The sequence below is a fragment of the Nycticebus coucang genome, chromosome 5 (genome assembly GCF_027406575.1).
Source record: "Nycticebus coucang isolate mNycCou1 chromosome 5, mNycCou1.pri, whole genome shotgun sequence".
Taxonomy (NCBI): Eukaryota; Metazoa; Chordata; class Mammalia; order Primates; family Lorisidae; genus Nycticebus; species Nycticebus coucang.
Window position 1 is genome coordinate 30742022 of NC_069784.1, and position 19992 is coordinate 30762013.

The 19992-nt window shown below is 37.9% G+C and overlaps 1 protein-coding gene across 1 annotated transcript in view; it reads left to right on the forward strand.

Annotated features, from left to right (window-relative positions):
- Nucleotides 1-19992, forward strand: part of AGL (amylo-alpha-1, 6-glucosidase, 4-alpha-glucanotransferase) — a 79498-nt gene that overhangs the window by 50617 nt on the left and 8889 nt on the right. The window contains 6 exon segments of the mRNA XM_053591350.1: nt 5232-5367; nt 6041-6153; nt 6828-7039; nt 8238-8335; nt 10676-10763; nt 10868-11001. Of these exon segments, the coding sequence (XP_053447325.1) occupies nt 5232-5367; nt 6041-6153; nt 6828-7039; nt 8238-8335; nt 10676-10763; nt 10868-11001 (781 nt within the window).

Genomic DNA, 19992 nt, shown 5'->3' on the forward strand with positions numbered 1-19992 from the left:
TGTGGGCATGAGAATGCACCCGGAAAATGTGGGTGGGGTAGAAAAGCAGGGCTTGAAGGTTATGTGAAAGTTTGGACTTTAAACCAATGATGGCTTTGAGCAATTTTACCATGATCAAACCAATCTTCTAGAAAGATCAACAGAGTGTGTTGTGGATATGGCTTGGAAAATGTGACTGCAGAAGTAGCACAACGGTGCCACTGCTGTTTTGCCATTATTGACTAGGGCCCAGGCCCTATTCCAAGCTCTTTATACTCACTAAGCTATTGAACTTCATGACAACTGCATACATTAGGGCTTACTGTCATCCCCACGTCACAGGTAACACTGAGGCACAGAGAAGGTTAGTTTCTTGTCCAAGGTCAGAAGCCAAGAGAGTGGCCAAGCTGAGAGCTGAGCCCAGGCAGCCTGGGCTCCAGGGTCTGCCTGTTCTGCACCTGTCATCCAGGTGCCAGACAGGAAGGCCTCCACAAAGGGGGTCTGAGGGGCAGGAGCTGTTTCCTGTTCCAAATCAAGCACCTAGGGGTTGGCCCAGAGACTGGCAGGGTCTGACTGTGTGAATGAAGGAACAGTGAGGTCCAAGTGCCCATCATAAGCCTCCGCACCACCAGGACCCTCAGCCTTCTTTTCTTGAACCCACACAGTCCACAATAGTGGCAATCTACAGGCTCTTCTCAGTGGATGCACCCACTGCGCACCCAGCCCACTGAGCATGGGGGACAACTGATTGAGAAACGAGGTCCTGAGCCAGCTGCAGACTGTGCAGACAGATGTGGTTCCTTTCGCCCTGTCTGCTACAGGATCCAGGCTGTCCCCCCAACCCCCATCAGATCAACCCCCTCACCCTCTCCCACCTCTGTTCCCTCCTGTCTCCTGTTTTTAGGAGACAGTATAATGGGTATCTCTGGATAACACAATCTTCACCTGCTGTCGAAAGCTCCAGCTGACGCCCATTTGGATTCAGAACAAAAAGGCCCTGCTGGAAGGCGGGCAGCAGGGCTGGGGGGGTGTCCCTTTGCAGCACACATCTGCCGGGAATTTCCTGAGAGGCTGGTGGGTTGCCGGCATGATTAGGTCGATCGAACACACGCAACCACTTGCCAGTTTTCCACTGTTTTTGTCCTCCTCTTGGGGTCCAGAAGTCCCTTGCTGGCTCCCTGTATCCTCAAAGGGATGATTATAGGCAGATCCCACCGGCCAGAGATGCCTGGAGTCTTGTCTCCCCAGACTCGCTGTTCCCAGTCGCAGGGAAGCTGTTACTCAGCCCTTGTCTGTTATTTTGATAGTAGCCTTCCTAACAAGTGTGAGATGATATTTCACTATGGTTTTGATTTGCATTTCCTTAATGATTAACAACATTTAGCATCTTTTTATATGCTTGTTTGTCAGTTATATATCTTCTTCGGAGAATTATTCAAGTTTTTTGGCATTTTTGAATTGGGTTGTTTGGTTTTTGGTTGTTGAATTGCAGAAGTTCTTTATAATCTATGTATTAACTACTAATCATATATATGAGAATTTCATTCCTTTTTAAGGCTGAATAATATTCCATTATACATTTTGTGTATCCAGTTGTCAGTGGATATTAGGCTTGTTGGCTATTGTAAATAATGCTCCTATGGACATTGGTGTACAAATATATGAGTCCCCACTTTCGGTTCTTTGGGGTATACCTAGAAGTAGAATTACTGTATCATATGGTAATTCTCTGTTGACCTTTTTGAGGAACAGGCCATTTTGTCGCATCCTCCCCAATACTTACTGTTTTCTGGGTTTTTTATAGGTAGCCATCCCAATGTGTATTCAGTGGTATCTCATGATTTTGATTTGCATTTCCCTAATGATTAGCATCTTTTCATGTGTTTATTAGTCATACGTGTTTCTTCTTTGGAGAAAAGTCTGTTCACATCCTTTGCCCATTTTTAAACTGGATTGTTTGGGGTTTTGCTATTGAGTTGTATGGTTCTTTGTATATAGTGGATTTCAAACCTTCATTAAACATGGTTTGTAAATATTTTCTTTCGTACTGTGGCTTGTCTTCTCATTGTCTTGAAAGTGTCCATTGGGGCGGCGCCTGTGGCTCAAGGAGTAGAGCGCCGGTCCCATATGCCGGAGGTGGCGGGTTCAAACCCAGCCCCAGCCAAAAACCACAAAAAAAAAAAAAAAAAAAAAAAGAAAGTGTCCATTGACCTACAATTTTGATGAAATCCAGTTTATCTATTTTTAATTTTGTTGCCTGTGCCTTTTGTGCCATATGTAAGAAATCTTTGCCAAATGTCATGAAGGTTTTGATCTATATTTTTGTCTAAGAATTAGATAGTCTTACATTTAGGACTTTGATCCATTTTTGAGTTAATTTTTATATACGCAACCTCATCTTTTTTCCATATAGATATCCAGTTTTCCTGGCACCTTTTGCTGAGAAGATGGTCCTTTCCCTCACTGAATGGTCTTGGCACCCTTGTCAAAAAACGTTTGACTGTATCTACAATAGTTTGTTTCTGTACTTTCTATTCTATTCCATTGGTCTATATGTCTGTCTTTATGACAGAACGAAACTGTTTTGATTATTGTAGCTTTGTAGTAAGTTTTGAAATGAGGAAGTATAAGTCTTCCAACTTTGTTCTTTTTTAAGATGTTTCACTATTCAAGGTCTCTGGAAATTCTGTATGAATTTAAGGTGGGTTTTTCTCTCTCTGCAAAATATCATTGCTCTTTGAAACCTTTTTATAGTAGTTTCCTTAATTTTTTTTTTTTGAGACAGAGTCTCACTTGTCACCCTCGGTAGAGTGCTGTGACGTCACAGCTGACAGCAACATTGAACTCCTAGACTTAAGCAATTTTCTTGCCTCAGCCTCCGAGTAGCTGGAAATACAGGCACCCGCCACACACCTGGCTATTTTTTTGTTGCAGTTGGCCCTGGCCGGGTTCAAACCAATTACCCCTGGTATATGTGGCTGGCGCTGTAACCACTGTGCTATGGGCACTGGGCCAGTTTCCTTAAATTTTTTGAGATATTTTTCAAAGTCTGAGTTATCTTAGTGTTGTCATCTGTTTATTGGCTTTTCTCGTTCAAGTTGTGATTTTCTTGGTTCTTAGTATGACAAGTAATTCTGCAGGTTTTCTATTTGGATATTAAGAGACTCTGGATCCTATAAAAGCTTTCATTTTTACCAAGTAGTTATTCTGTTTGGGTTTAACACACAGCTCCCAGCCTTGTTTGGTGGTGTGGGTTCAGTGATGATTTGATATTCAGCAATTTATTCTAGTCTGCCTCATTTATGGGCCATCCGGAGGCCACTCAGAAAACCTGGGTGGTATTCCACACTGTAGTTCACTTCTCAAAACAGTTAGGGTATTAATTCTCCTCTGTTTTACATGTAGATTGGTCAGGGGACTTCCTGTGCAGCCCTCTCCAGTTCCCCGCCCCACCAGGTATTCTTTGCAATCTCTGGTTAAAAGGACGAGGGACACCCCTGTCACTGCTGGGCAAGGAACGCAGGTTCAGACTTTCCACTCAGTCTCTGCTGACAACGTGCTGGCAGGAGAGAGGAACACCATTCTGAATCACCCGGTCTTACTCTTGTTCCTGCTCTCACCTGGGTGGGGATTGAATTCTATACTCCCCAGTCTGTGCTAACACCACATCAGCAGGGGAGGGGAGCACCACACTGCCCTAGGGCCCCTGCTACTTGCTCGGTTGGAGTAGAAGTTCAGACTTCCCACTTGGTCTCTTCTAGCACCAAACCAGTACAGGAGGGAAGCACTGCCTCGCACCATCAGTTTGCCACCAGGTTGGGGGATAGGAGTCCAGACAGGAGTAGACATGATGGCGTTTGGCTGGAATAGGGTAGATGTCATCACAGGGGCTTTGTCTGGTTGGTGTACTCCTTTCCTTTCCAAGTAAGTAGGCTTTTCCTGGAGCTTTTTCTCAAAACCCGTTGGAGGTTGGAGCTTGCTTTTCCAGGGCAACATCTAATCCAGACTCGTATATATGGAGAATAAAAAGAAAACCCAGGGAACTCCCAAGCTGTCTTTCCTCACGTCTTGATATAGCCAATCTGCCTTCATCTTTACACTTTTAGAATCCTCTTTCTGATAGTCTACTGTATTACACTCAGGGATTCTTGTTGCACTAAGGAATAACAGGGAGAAATGAGTGTTCTCCCTTTGTTCATAACCAGAAGTTTTTGTAGTACTTTATGTGTTTATGTGTGTTTGCATATGTATAAATTACCTATGTATCATATAGTGCATGTTCAGTGTACTGTAACATATAATACTATATATTATGAATTGATGTTTTAAAATCCTACACAAATATATTAGACCTAGCCATATATACATACATTGTGACACATGTTAGTATTATCTATGACTAAACTTTATAAAAAAGGTATCTTTTTTACTCAATCATCCTGTTTTGGAAATTTATCCATTTTGATACATGTAAATCCAATTCATTAATTTTAAATGGTATAGAGAGTTTCCCATTATAGGAATAAACCTCAGTGTTTATCCATTCTTCCACTGAACAGTTATTTATTTTTTGTTAATACAAGCAGTGTAGCAATAAATACCCTTGTACACATCTCTATGTTACATAAAGGTTTGTCCAGAGTTTATGCAGAAATGAAGTTACTGTGTGGTAGAATATATACGTCTTCAACTTTTAAGGTGTCAGCAAACTGAGCTTCAGAGTGGTTGTCCTAGTTTATTACATTCCTTTAAAGTTTCATAAATGGGGGCGGCGCCTGTGGCTCAAGGGAGTAGGGCGCCAGCCCCATATGCTGGACGTGGTAGGTTCAAACCCAGCCCTGGCCAAAATCTGCAAAAAAAAAAAAAAAATTTCATAAGTGTTCTAAATAAAAATATTTATTCTTATATGTTATATTTAACATATACTTACTTTAAAACATTTTATTTCGGGGCAGCGCCTGTGGCTCAGGGAGTAGGGCGCCGGCCCCATATGCCGAGGGTGGCGGGTTCAAGCCCAGCCCCAGCCAAACTGCAACAAAAAAAAAATAGTTGGGCGTTGTGGCGGGTGCCTGTAGTCCCAGCTGCTCGGGAGGCTGAGGCAAGAGAATCGCGCAAGCCCAAGAGTAAGAGGTTGCTGTGAGCCATGTGACACCACGGCACTCTACCCAAGGGCGGTACAGTGAGACTCTGTCTCTACAAAAAAAAATATATATATATTTTATTTCACAAATATTTTATTTTAATTTTTTTAGGTTTTAATATAACTGCAGGTGTTGATGAAGAAACAGGATTTGTTTATGGAGGAAATCGCTTCAATTGTGGCACATGGATGGATAAAATGGGAGAAAGTGACCGAGCGAGAAACAGAGGAATCCCAGCCACTCCGAGGTAGTGTTCATGTTACAGAGCCTGTGTAATTACACCCTTTTGTCCTATTCGCCATAGACTTCATCTTAAATCACAGTGTCCGCCTCCCACTTTCACTCGTCTCTCCCTCTCCCGTATGTATACAGAAGCTACCTGTTCTCTCCTGGAAGTTCTCAGGGGTTGAGTTGATTCTCAAAAGAAAGTTTTATAATTCATTATCCCAGTAGTTAAAACATTTTCTTCTTTTTTTTTTTTTTTGAGACAGTATCTTGCTCAGTTGCCTGGGCTAGAATGTAGTAGCACAATCATAGTTTGCTATAGCCTCAGCCTCCTCAGCTTAAGTGATCATTTTTGCCTCAGCCTCCCAAGTGCACACCACTACAGGCACACACCAGGACACCCTGCTAATTTTTGCCTTTTTAGTAGATAATGAGGGTCTCACTCTTATTCAGGCTGGTCTCAAACTCCTGACCTCAAGCAGTCTTCCCTCCTCAGCCTTCCAGATTCTAGGATTACAGGTGTGAACCAATGTGCCCGGACTGTACAATATGCATTCTTATAAAGTGAGGGTTATTTTGAGAGAATGTTTTTTGTGTTATATAATAGTTATATGATTCATCAAAATTGTTTACTGAATTCACTTTAATGCTTAAATGACTCTAAGTTAGAAATGAAATTTATTTTTTAATTATAGAGATGGGTCTGCTGTGGAAATTGTGGGCCTGAGTAAATCTGCTGTTCGTTGGTTGTTGGAATTATCCAGAAAAAATATTTTCCCTTATCATGAAGTCACAGTTAAAAGATATGGTATGCTGTTCATTTTACTTACAAAGAAACTTTAAATGTGCTGTCTATATTTCCAACCTACATAATCATCATTTGATTTAATCAACTAATATTAGAAAGTCCTTGAAATTAAAAGGAAAGAAGAATCGTTAATTTACTAATATGAAAAATTATGACATCTGGTTTCTAACCACATTTTTATAGCAACTTTGAACTGAAATAAGAAAAGCGTCATAGCTGTGGCCTTTATTGTACTTTTCTTTTTCCTCAACATTGCCGAGAGCAAGTTGTACTTCCATGAGCAGTTTTAAAATCTTTACATCTCTTTTTTTCTTTATATTTCTCTTTCTAGAATAGTATGAACCACACACATAATTTTAAAATTTTCTGGTTCCCACATTTAAAAGTAAAAAGAAACACATGCAATTAATTATAAGATATTTAACTCAATGTATGTAAAACATTATGTCAACACATAATCAATATAAAATGATTCATGATCCTCTTTTTGAGGTACTAAGTTCTTGAAATCCAGTGTATAATTTACATTTATAGCACATCTCAATTCAAATGTGCTACATTTTAAAAAATAACTTACTGCCTTCTAGTAGATAAAAATAAGTTAATGAAATATAATTCTTTGGCTATAGCTAGATATGTAAATTGCTTTGAATGTTTAAAACATCATTTTTCAGGAAAACATGTAGCAGTCTCATATGATGAATGGAACAGAAAAATACAAGACAACTTTGAAAAGCTATTTCATGTTTCAGAAGACCCCTCAGATTCAAATGAAAAGCATCCGAATCTGGTTCACAAACGCGGCATCTACAAAGACAGTTATGGCGCGTCCAGTCCTTGGTGTGACTACCAGCTGAGGCCTAATTTTACCATAGCAATGGTTGTGGTACGTGGTTTGTTTGCTAATTTTAAATGTCACAAAATGTTGTGATAGAGTTTACTTAGTTGCTTATTCCCATTTGTTTTCAAATTCATATAATTATTAAAAAGTAGCATATTGCTTACTAGGTAGTTTTATAGTCTTTTCTAATTAACAAAGTATTGAGCATATCACCTTTAACCTTTAATACTACAGTATCAAAAAAATAGAAGATAGTGGATAATGACTAATGAAGTGTTTCCCAATGATTTTTCATGTGATAGCACACTTAGAAAATGATATTTATACATGCTGGGCTAAGTAGACAAGGCTGCTTGTACAGATCTAGCAGCTTCATTTGGCCCAGGCCTCACCCAACTTCCCTGAGAGCTGGGGTGTCTGTATTTGGACACATCTGTGCCACAAGCAGAACCTCAGCACTAGATGTACAGCTCTGAACTAGTGGATTAAAGTGGATACCATAGATTCACATTCTGTTTTATTCGTGGTATTACTGCAGTTAGTTCTATCTAATCAAGAATTCTAGACTCTCTCATTTTTTATCTGTACTTTAACAGTAAACTTCAAGGGCAGTAAAATAGAGAAGGTCTCTATTCTTCCATTTCTGCCTTGGTGTTTCCATATTGTTCAGAAGAGTACTGAGCACAGAACTATAAATTATGGTAAAATAAAAAATGCAAAAGCACACAAAGGTAGCTTCAGTTCAGTATACACTTGATTTCATTTAACTGTTCAAATGAATCCAGATCCTTAGTCAACAAAGCTTTTGCTCCTTCTTCTCCACATCACAAGTAAATTTACCCACGCAAATGACTACTTGTTGACCAAATTCTTCTGTATCTTATTATGACCCTAGAAGCAAAATATGGATACCAGCAATAAGAATTGTAAATCTTCTGAAGAATGAATTAGATAAGTTTAGGTCTATTCTGCCTTCACTGCAACTACAGCCACTTCCTGTAGAGCTGGGTCACTTTGATGAAGTGACCTCTGCGAGCTTTCCTAGATTCTGAGGCCAAGAACAGTACTTCCAAGTCAGCCTTATAGGAGTATATCTGGTTAGGCATCTGCACTCACATTCTGACCCACAGTGGCTTTTTAAATAATTTTTCTTCTTTTCCAAGTTTATGAGTAGTTTGTGTGGATGGGAACTAATTCTTCTGTGACCTAAGATATTTGTGTATTTGTTTTTCACATTCATTAGGCCCCTGAGCTCTTTACTGTAGAAAAAGCCTGGAAAGCTTTGGAGATTGCAGAGAAAAAATTGCTTGGCCCCCTTGGTATGAAAACTTTAGATCCAGAGTAAGTTGGAATATAAGTATTAAGAATGTTGTTAAAATTATACTGAATCCAAATACATTGTTGACATCAACCATAATTTTTTTGTTTACCACTAACATGTTTAAAATTGCATCAAACTGGCTCGACCCCTGTAACTCAAGTGGCTAAGTCACCAGCCATATACACCAGAGCTGGCAGGTTCAAATCCAGCCCAGGCCTGCCAAACAACAATGACAACTACAACCAAAAAAAAAAAAAAAAAAAATAGCCGGGCATTGTGGCGGGTGCCTGTAGTCCCAAGCTACTTGGGAGGCTGAGGCAAAAGAATCGCTTAAGCCCAAGAGTTGGAGGTTGCTATAAGCTGTGATGCCACGGCACTCTACTCAGAGCAACAGCTTGAGGCTCTATCTCCAAAAAAAAAAAAAAAAAAATTGCATCAAACTGAGTTTTTAAAAACAACTTCTGTATTTCATTAAGCGTCAGTATTCAAAATGCTTTCAGCTTGTCCTATACTTAATAATCAATGAAAATATTTTATATTTATAAAACTAGTATGTCATTAATATTTTCTAATACCTGTTTTTTCTGATTATAAAAGTAATACATGATAATTGTATACATTGCATAGTACAGATGTATGTTTTCTTTTAAAAAATAAGAATTCTTAACATCTCTTCATCTGTAGATCAGCATCGTTACTTATTATCTTGCCTACTGCCCAGTCTTTTTTTTTTTTTTTTTTTTTTGAGACAGAGACTCACTGTGTCACCCTCAGTAGAGTCCTATGGTGTCACAGCTCACAGCAACGTCAAACTCTGGGCTTAAGTGATTCTCTTGCCTCAGCCTCCCAAGTAGCTGGGACTACAGGCACCTGCCATAATATTTTTGGTTGCTGTTGTCATTGTTGTTTAGCAGGCCCAGGCTGGGTTCAAACCCACTAGCCCCTGTGCATGTGGCCGGTGCCCTAACCACTGAGCTACAGGCACCAAGCCCGCCCAGTCTTTTATATGCATTTTTGTATAAATTTGGACTGTACATGCTACCTAGGAGAATTTGTAAAAGTGTTTATCCTAGCAGTTCCTTCCATATTTCTAAATATGTATATGTAGCTATTTCATTATTTACTTTTCGTAATGACAGATATTGATTCTGTTCTTACCACCAATCCTCTCCCATCTTTTCTATGCAATTATATGACTTTTTACTTAAATCAATAAATAATTTTTTTACCTTATAATTGTGTTCATGCCATATTATATTTCTTATCTTTTCTAGCTTCTGTTTTTTCTTGAGTTTCTAATGACCTTTCTGTTTTTCTTCAACTGTTTTCCCTTAAAGCTTGATACTCATCATCAATTTTTTCTGTATCAACGCCTCCCCCTTTTGTAGCCTTTTTCTAATTTACTGCATACATATTTCAGTCTTGAGATGCAAAATTTTGTATATGTATTCTTATATACATTCTCGTTGTTCTCCACATTTGCAGAGGAGTTAAGAACCACTGGTCAGGCTCGGCACCTATTAGCAAGGTGGTTAGAGCACCGGCCACATAACACCAAGGCTGGCAGATTCATACCCCACCGGGCCTGATAAACAACCATGACAACTACAACAAAATAAATAGCTGGGCATTGTGGCGTGCGCCTGTAGTTGAAGCCACTTGAGAGACAGAAGCAAGAGAATCACTTAAACCCAAGAGTTGAGATTGCTGTGACCTGTGACGCCACAGCACTCTACCGAGGGGAATGTAGTGAAAAGAACCACTGGTCAAAACTAAAACCTACAGATAAGCTTAGTCATGCAACCAGTTCTATTTCACCTAAAAAAATTAATAAAATAAAGTATCAATTTAATTAAATGGAGTATAGCTAATTGTTTTATATTACCATTACAATAAGTTCATAAACGTATTATACATTCTCTGTATTACAGCAATGTGTATATCAAAGTTGCTGCTTATAATCTGATAATATGCCAGTTTTAATTTTAAAATAACTTTGTGGAGAAGCATGTTTATTAATTCAAATTATCCTATGTATATTTTAATTATTATACGTATATTCAAGATCTAGTGAAATAGTTGACTTTAAACCAACCAATATTTAGTAGGTGGCTAACTCCTTGAAAGCAAAATACCTGAATGTTTTGTATTTTTTTGCATTACCCGGTATTTATTAATCATTCTGTGACACATTGTTAAAGTCCTCAGAACTCAGTATATATTAGTTGAAGGTTAAATGGATCATGAACTAATGCCACGCTTATTCTGTAGATTGGATGACAAAATAATTTAATTATTTCTCTTATCTTTCTATGTAATGTCTGATCTTTTATTTAACTTAAATTTCAATCATTTTTCAGTGATATGGTTTACTGTGGAATTTATGACAACGCCTTAGACAATGACAACTATAATCTTGCTAAAGGTTTCAATTATCACCAAGGACCTGTAAGAATTTAATTCCTTCTAAGTTTTTAGTTTAAATTACTATTTTTCAAGTAATTTTGGATATTCATAGCTTTTTTTATCTTTTCTTTTAAATCTTTTTTTAGGAGTGGCTATGGCCTGTTGGGTATTTTCTTCGTGCAAAATTATATTTTTCTAGATTGATGGGTCCAGAAACTAGTGCAAAGACTATATTTTTGGTTAAAAATGTTCTTTCTCGACATTATGTTCATCTTGAGAGGTAAGTCATTGGGGGCATGTAATTAATTTATTAGATATTAGATAAATAAAATTTCCTTAAAATTTATTTCTGTATCCCCTAGATATCTCAGATATCCCAGTGAAATTTGGAACCTATAACTTTTTTTTTTTTTTTTTTTGTAGAGACAGAGTTTCGCTTTCTTGCCCTCAGTAGAGTACATGGTGTCACAGCTCACAGCAACCTCAAGCTCTTGGGCTTAGGCGATTCTCTTGCCTCAGCCTCCCAAGTAGCTGGGACTACAGGCGCATACCACAACATCCACCTGTTTTTTTGTTGCAGTTTAGGCAGGGCCGGGTTTGAACCTGCCACGCTTGGTATATGGCATCAGCGCCCTACTCACTGAGCCACAGGCGCAATCCTGGAACCTGTAAACTTTAACATAAGTTCTACCATATAATTTTCACCTTCCCTTATTATTTTAGGTTATTTATTTTAAGTTGAGGAGTTGATATTGTGTCAAAATGGTTTTTGATGTTTAAAACTTAATTGATATTTTTGGATATGGGTTAGCACAGGATAGACACTAAAATTAAAAGCTTTTTTTTTTTTTTTTTTTTGAGACAGAGTCTCACTGTCACCCTGGGTAGAGTACAATGGTGTCGTAGCTCACTGCAACCTCAGAATCTTGGGCTTGAGCAATCTTCTTGCCTCAGCCTCTCCCATGTAGCTGGGACTACAGGAACCCACCACATTACCCAGCAGTTTTTCTATTTTTAAAAGAGACGGGAGTCTCACTCTTGCTCAAGCTGGTCTCAAACTCCTGAGCTTAAGCAATCCACTTATGTCGGCCTCCCAGAGTGCGAGGATTACAGATGTGATTCACCACACCTGACCTAAAGTATAAAAAATTAAAGTGAAAAAAAATTGTAATTAAAAATTTTTTAAAAATTTAAGAATCAAACTGGTAAAAGTGACTCATTTTTAAAGTGCTCAGGTTGAACCTTTTGAGTTAATTTATTTAAAGATCTATCAAGAAATAACCTGCAAAAATACATTACTGTTAAAATATCAGGGTTTTTTTATTGTTATTTCAAGAACCATTTCTCACCCCCTTATCTTAATTATTGGCAGCTCAAGTGTCAGAGTCATGTGTCTTTATAAGATGTTACACGTTCAAAGACTGTCTTAATTTCTCAAATTCTAGATTATTCCTACATATATCTATGTCTTATTTTTCAGTCATGCATAAACAGAATAAATTTTATCTCCTTTCTTGCAAGCACACAGGGGCTTCTGTCATCGTGAATGTTGTATTAAAGTTTGTTTTTGTTAAATGTAGTCATAGAAAACTCAGCCCTGCCCTGAATCTTCTTCCTCATCTACAGATTGAATCTGAATTAATCTGCTGTGAACAGTCTTACATTCTGTTCTTTGTTGCCCCATAGTATTTCTTATTATTTGCATTTATTTTCTCTTTCTTCCTTTTTTTCCATGAACAGTAAGAATATCTGACACTGCTGGGGTCATTCCCTTTTTACCTGTGACCTCATCTTTTCACACCCATTCCCTATTCCATGATCGATCTTGTTTTAGTAATGATCCTCTCTTGATCTTTTCTTCTTAAACTGCAAAGATAGTTGTTGGCCCATTTAAAACTAAGTTCCTTCACACTGTTACTGTCTCAAGCTCTGTCCTGTCATTGTCTTTCTGGCACAGATTTCCCTGGGAGTAGCCTCCTCATTCCTTGTACTTTCTGACCCCATGTCGTCACCACCACCTGCAGCCTTGCTTAACCCTCACCACTGTGGTGAAGCTACTCAGCAAGATCCCCTCTGGTTCCAAGGCCCCGTAACTTCCTTCCATTTCTCTTCTTTGGTCTGCCCATTGTATTTGGTATTTTTGGTTTCTCCTCTTTTCCTGAAAAACTTTATACTGTCTATACCCGGCAGGGGTCCTCAAACTGCGGCCAGCGGGCCACATGAGGCAGTGCGATGGTATTTGTTCCCATTTTGTTTTTTTACTTCAAAATAAGACACATGCAGTGTGCATAGGAATTTGTCCATAGTTGCTTTTTTTAAAAACTATAGTCCAGCCCTCCAACAGTCTGAGGGACAGTGAATTGGCCCCCTGTTGAGGAAGCCTGGTATAGCATTAGGTTGTACTTACTGACCTAGTAATAGTAGCAACTGCAATAAAAATAAATAATACTTATTGACATTGTTCCAGGCATTGTTCAAAAGTGTGCATATAAAATCCCTCATTTAATCTAAACAGCTATATAAAAATCATTACTATTTTTATTATCCTGTTATTATCCATGTGACCATGGAGAAGTTTCTTTTCTAATCCTCAGTTTTCTCATCTGTATAATGGATGAGCTAGCATTGTTTGGTCATTAATACATTAATACATGTAACACAGGCAAGATTCTAACTCAGATATGAGTTAGCATTAGTTATTGAAGAAGGTTGAGTACACTGTACAAAGTCAAATGGCAAGTAATTTGGTGGAGCTTTTAACTAACTCCAGGCATTCTGACTCCCTAGGCTGTGTTCTTTCTACTGTTTTTCTGGCTTATCTTCATAGCCTCTAAATATAGTCATCCTCCAAAACTCTGTCCTTGATGTCCTTCATTTTCTATTCTGTATGTCTTCCTTTATATTTTATCCAACTTCATGTCTTCATTTATTAAGATAATTTTAGATTCTTTCATGAACTTCAGTTCTGCTTTTTAACTACCCGATGAACCCCTGACCTTACTGTCCTTCTGCCATCACTCATCTTTCCACATATTTTTTTCTCACTATGGTTTCCATTTCTGTTACAATATTGCCATTATTCATGTTCTACAAGCTCAGATATCACAGGTGCTTTATAATTTTTCTTCATATCCTCCTCTAGATAAATCATCAAGACTTTGACCACGGCGTTCTGAGAGCTCTCACCTTTTTCCTTCTGTCCCTGCTTCCCTGTTTGTAAGTCAGAATCTTTCTCTGGAGTAGGCGGTAGCCTCACGCTTCAGCGTCCTCTCTGTCCACCTGGTCATATTACCCTAAGTCAGATTAATTTTGTTAACAAATAATTCTTGCACTTCTAATCTTATATTTAGAAATCTTGAGTAATTCCCCATTACTTACAGAATGAAATCCACACACCTCAGTTTCCACAGTCTTTTCTCAAATTCTCTTTCCATTTTTATTTCTTCCTGTCTCTTATATGCTACTTTTGATATTATAGTAGCTTCAAGTGTGGACTGCAGGTTCAGATTAGATTTCAAATTCAGTTCTTGGTACTTATTTTACATATGACTTTACGAAAATTATCTAACCTCTCTGAAATAAATTTCATCATCTGTGAAATGAGAATAATATTGTCTCATTAGTTGCTCATGTAATCTCAAGATTACATGAGAAGATAAATTAAAAAATACTTGTAACAACTGCTTTTATCTGAAATGAATCATTCCTCTTTTAGTTATGTGTAAAATCTGTAGTAATGTCCACCACTTTCATTTTTTATATTGGTAATTTGCATTTTTCTCCTTTTTTCTCTGATCTGTTAGAACTTTATCAGGTTTATTGATAATTCTTTAAAAAAACAGCTTTTGGTTTCACTGAGTTTTCTTTACTGTTTTTCTCTTTTCTAATCATTGGTTTCTACTTACCCTTTATAATTCTTTCTTCTGCTTTAAGTTTAATTTGTTCTTCTTTTTCTAGTTTCTTAAGGTAGAAATTGAGGTCATTCATTTAATACCTTTCTTCTAATATAGGTGCTTTGTGCTTCAAATTCCCTACTAAGTACTAAATTGGTAGCATCCCACAAATTCTGATATGGTGTATATTTATTTTCATTCAGCTGGAAACACTGAAAAGTGTTATTTAGTTTTCAGATATTTATGAATTTTTCAGAAATGTTCTGTTACTGTTTTCAAAATTAGCTCCATTATTTTATGACTCTAATCCCTCTAAACTTACTGATAAGTTGTTTTATGGCTCAGAATGTGTTCTGTCTAGATAACTAATCTGTTTGCAATTGAAAAGAATGTGTTCTGCTGTCATTGGATGAAGTATTCTGTAAATGTCATTTGGGTCAAGTTGGTTTAGTGTTGTTCAAATTCCTTATAAATTTTCTGCCTACTTCTATGAATTGTAGATGGAGGAGCATGAAGTCTCCTGCTCTAACTGTCCTTATCTCTATGTGGTTTTTTTCAGCTTGTGCCTCATGTATTTTGAAATCCTACTGTTAGATATATAAACATTGAGCATTATGTTACGTTCTGTTAATGAATTGCCCCCTTTATTGATATAAATTGGCCTTCCTTATAACTGGTAATATTTCTCTGCTCCAAAATCGACTGTGCTTGATATTAATACAGTCACTCCAGATTTCTTTTGATTAGTTATTACCACAGTATCTATTTTCCATCCTTTTATTTTTAACCTATTTGTGTCTTTGTATTTAAAGTGTGTTTCTTATACATAGTAGCATATAATTGAGTCTTGCTCTCTTCTGTAGCCTGACAGTCTCTGCCCTTGGGGCATTTAGACCATTTATAATTAATGTAATTATTGACATCGTTGAGTTGAAACTTGCTTGTTTTCTGTATATCCTGTCTGTGTTTTGTTAGCTTTTTCCTCTTTTTTGTGCTTCTCTTGAATTGAATACTTTTGGCTCTATTTTATTTATTTCTTGGCCAATTCTTATTTTGCTTTTTTAAGGTTGCTTTAGGTGTATAGTATACATCTTTAATTATATTTTAAGTAATATACCAATTAAGTATAATACAAGAATCTTCAAATATTACAGTTCTATTTCTCCTCTTTAGGCCTTTGTGCTATTATAGTCATCCATTTTGCTTTTACATATGTTATAACACCCACACTAGAGTCTTACTATTTTTGTTTAAAAGCACAGTTATCATTTAGGGATATTTAAATAATACAGAAAAAAAGGCTTATGTAGTCACTAACATAGTTGCCATTTCCAGTGCTCTTTATGTCTTTGTGATTATCCATATTTCCATCTGGTATCATTTTCCTTCTGCCTGAAGTATGAATTTTTCAATCCTTGTAAGTGTGAAAAGTTTTTATTTTGTTTTCATTTTAGGATAATTTTACTGTGTATAGAACTCAAAGTTGACAAGTTTTTTCCTCTGTACTTTAAAGTTATTACATTCTTTTGACAAGAAATCTGTCATTTTTACCCCTAATGTGCCATTAATCCCATCCAGTATGTTTTCATTTCACACATTGTAGTTTTCATTTGTTGAAGTCTTATTTGGGTCTTTTTATATCTTCCATATTTCTGCTTAATAATTAGGACATATGGAATATAATTACAGTAACTATTTTGATGTCCTTATCTGCTAATTCATTTCTGGATTAGTTTTTCTTATGCTTATTCTATTTATTATGGGTCATATTATCCTACTTCTTTGCCTAGTAGTTTTTTTATTAGATTTCAGGTATGAATTTTACCTTGTTGAATGCTGGATTTTTTTTGCATTTCTATAAATACTCTTTAGCTCTGTTTTAGAATGCAGTTAAACAACTTGGAAACAGTTTGATCCTTTCAGGTCTTGATTTTAAGCTTTGTTAATTGTGAGCAGAATGGCATTTAGTCTAGAATTAATTTTTCTCCACTAATGAATTAAGACCCATCTGAATTCTTTATGCTGTATCCCTAAAATTATGAAGTTTTCTTATGCATACCATGGAGTACAGCTCAGCCATTTAAAAATATATGGTGATCTAGTATCTTTTGCAACAATCTGGATAGAACTAGAAACCCTTCCTCTAAGTGAAACATGATAAGAATGGAGAAACAAACACTTGTGCTCAATACCAATAGGAACTAATCCATTGACACGTAGTGCACATATGAAAGTAGATCTCAGTGAAAGTCAAGCTGGAGGAGGGAAAGGGGATGTACTGGGTACAGTACACACTATCTGGATAAAGGCACACTTACAATTTTGATTCAGTCTGAACAAAAACAGAGAATGTAAATAAAACACATGTACCCCCCTTTGGGGCGGCACCTGTGGCTCAGCGGGTAGGGCGCCAGACCCATGTATGGAGGGTGGCAGGTTCAAACCCGGCCCCGGCCAAACTGCAACAAAAAAAAATAGTCGGGCGTTGTGGCGGGCGCCTGTAGTCCCAGCTGCTTGGGAGGCTGAGGCAGGAGAATCGCGTAAGCCCTGGAGTTGGAGGTTTCTGTGAGCTGTGTGATGCCACAGCACTCTACCAAGGGCGATAAGGTCTCTACAAAAAAAAAAAAATACATGTACCCCCACTATTCTGAAAATTTTTTAAAGTTATGTAGTTTTCAAATCTGGTAGGAACAAGCAAATGTCATATACTACATCTGGTTCTGTTTTCATTCTTAAGTAGTTTTCTCTCATGAATTTGCTAATCGGTACACTACAGATGCTTGAGTGGGACTCTCGGAGTTTTTCAGAATTCTTTCTGAGCACAGCTCACTTCTCACTAGAACTCTGTCCTACAAATTGTACCTGCATTAGTCTTCTAGATTCTTAGTTCAACTCAAGAAGGCTGTCCCTGTGTTGCCCTCCCTGTACCAAATCCTGGAAGCTCTGTCAAGACAGGAATGTATAGCTTGCTTCATTTGTTTCTTATTTTCAGAAAACACTGTTCTTTGTTGCCAGTCTACTATCTTGAAAATTATTGCTTCATATCTTGGTCAAGTTTTTTTGTTTTTTGTTTTTTGGTTTTGTTTTTTGTTACTATTTTTTAGAAAAAGGGTCTTGCTCTGTCATCCAGGCTGGAGTGCAGTGGCTCAATCATAGCTCACTGCAGCCTCAAACTGTCCTCCCACCTGAGCCTCCCAAATAGCTGGGACTGCAGGAGCACGCCACCACATCCAGCTAATATTTTTATTTTGTAGACACAGGGTCTTACTGTGTTGCCCAGGCTGGTCTTGAATTCCTGGCCTCAAGTGATCCTCCTACCTCAGCCTCCCAAAGTGCTCGGATTACAGGCATGAGCTACCATACCCAGCTTGTGTAGTTCTTTGGTTATATCAGACAGGAAGGAAATTCTGTCCACACTACTTCCTATTTTTCAAATGTGGAAATCTTTCCATCTTTTCTGGCTCAGCAGCATATTCTAGCTTCATCTTTTACTGTCATTATGACGGCCCTAGAATTGGGCAATTCTTTAAGGAGCCCTGGTTCTTTATAGTGACAAATATTATTTAGAAGCCAGATGTGGGCACTTGGCATATTCCATGCCCCCCAGTAGGTAGAGCTAAGGAATATACATGTATAATACATATTATACATATACATAATGTATAATATAGACATACAAGTACGTGTGCACATATCTTCATCTGTAATGAAAACCTGAATTCACACCAGTTCAATCAGTTCCTCAGTGTTTAGTTCTATTTTTCTCCCTTTGTATATTGCAATTCTCTTTTCTAAAGTTGAGTAACCTACTTCCCACCACTCCATACACTCCGCTCAACCTGTTTAGACCTAATGCCCACACTAGGCCACCTCTCCGTGGGTGGATACCCTCCTTGTGCCACTTTGGCTCTGATGGCCTCCTCAGTACCACCCTTCCCTGGGGTTGATGTGAACTCCCTCCTCAGGCCTCTGGGCTCTGACACCCCGCTCCATTCTCCATGCCACCTGTCACTTTTCCCTCCTCCCCTCTGCAGCTGTGGTGACCTACCTTGCTCTGCCCCACCTAATGACTTTAAGAATGGAGAAGTCCTTACATCTGTATGGGCATGTCTCAGTGCGTAAATCTAATTATAAGACGCATGTTAGTGGGTTTATAACCTTGTTTTGTGCCTTGGTTCTGGTAGTACATTAGTTTGCTAGGGCTGCCATAACAAAGCACCACAATTTGAGTGACTTAAACAATGGAAATCATTAAACAACAGAATACTGTCTAACAGTTTTGAGGCCAGAAAGCTGAAATTAAGGCAGAAGCAGGGCCGTTCTCCCTCTGAAGGCACTAGGGAAAGGTCTCTTCCAGCCCGCCCTTCTCACCGCTGGTAGTTCTGTGGCTTGTGGCAACAAAAGCCTTACTCCAGCCTTCCCATGGCACTCCATCTGCATGTCTGTGTCCAAATTTCTCCCGTTTATAAGGACACTGTTAGATTGGATTAGGGCCCACCTGCCTCCAGTATGACCTTATCTTAACTAATTATAGTGACCTAGGTCCAAATAGGTTCACATTCTGAGTCTGGGGTTAGGGCTTCAACATCTGAATTCGGGGTGGGGGCTGGGGCAAGGCACAGTGGAGCACACCTCAACCCATTACAGGGACCCACGTACCCAACTTCAGTAATTTGGCATTTTACTCTGAAGTAGCCTGAATACTTGGGAACAAAGATTTTTTATATTTTTTATTTCTCTGGGACAGTCTTTTTTTAATATGGTATGACACTGATGTTATTGAGAGTTATTAACCAAAATCTCTTATATTTACCTAATAGAATTTTTTTTTCCATTTTTACTATGGAACATTAGTAAACTACAGAAATGTATCTGTAACATAACCCTGAGTTATAAGTAGCATGATAATAAAACAGATAAGATCTCACAACCCAACTTAAAAAAGAAATATTACAGATTTCTGTATGTTGGGTTTTCTTAAATTCATATTTCATATTTAAGGGATTAAACTGAAATTAAGAATAAGTTTGATGGGTGGTGCCTGTGGCTCAAGGAGTAGGGCGCTGGCCCCATATGCTGGAGGTGGTGGGTTCAAACCCAGCCCTGGCCAAAAACCACAAAAAAAAAAAAAAAAAAAAAAGAATAAGTTTGATATGCTAATAATGCTGTGTTCTGATAGGAAGACCTGGAACATGAATCTCTGTAAATCTCTGTTACCTCTCTACAAATAGGAATAATTATGTTACCTACCTTATAGAGTCACTGGAAAATGTGCTAATGTAGATAAAGCACTTAGTATTAAAACACACGAGTGCATAGTAAACGCTGAGTTTATTCAGTAGAATGAGAAATCAGCTGGCTTTGTTTTTTAAGTAGCA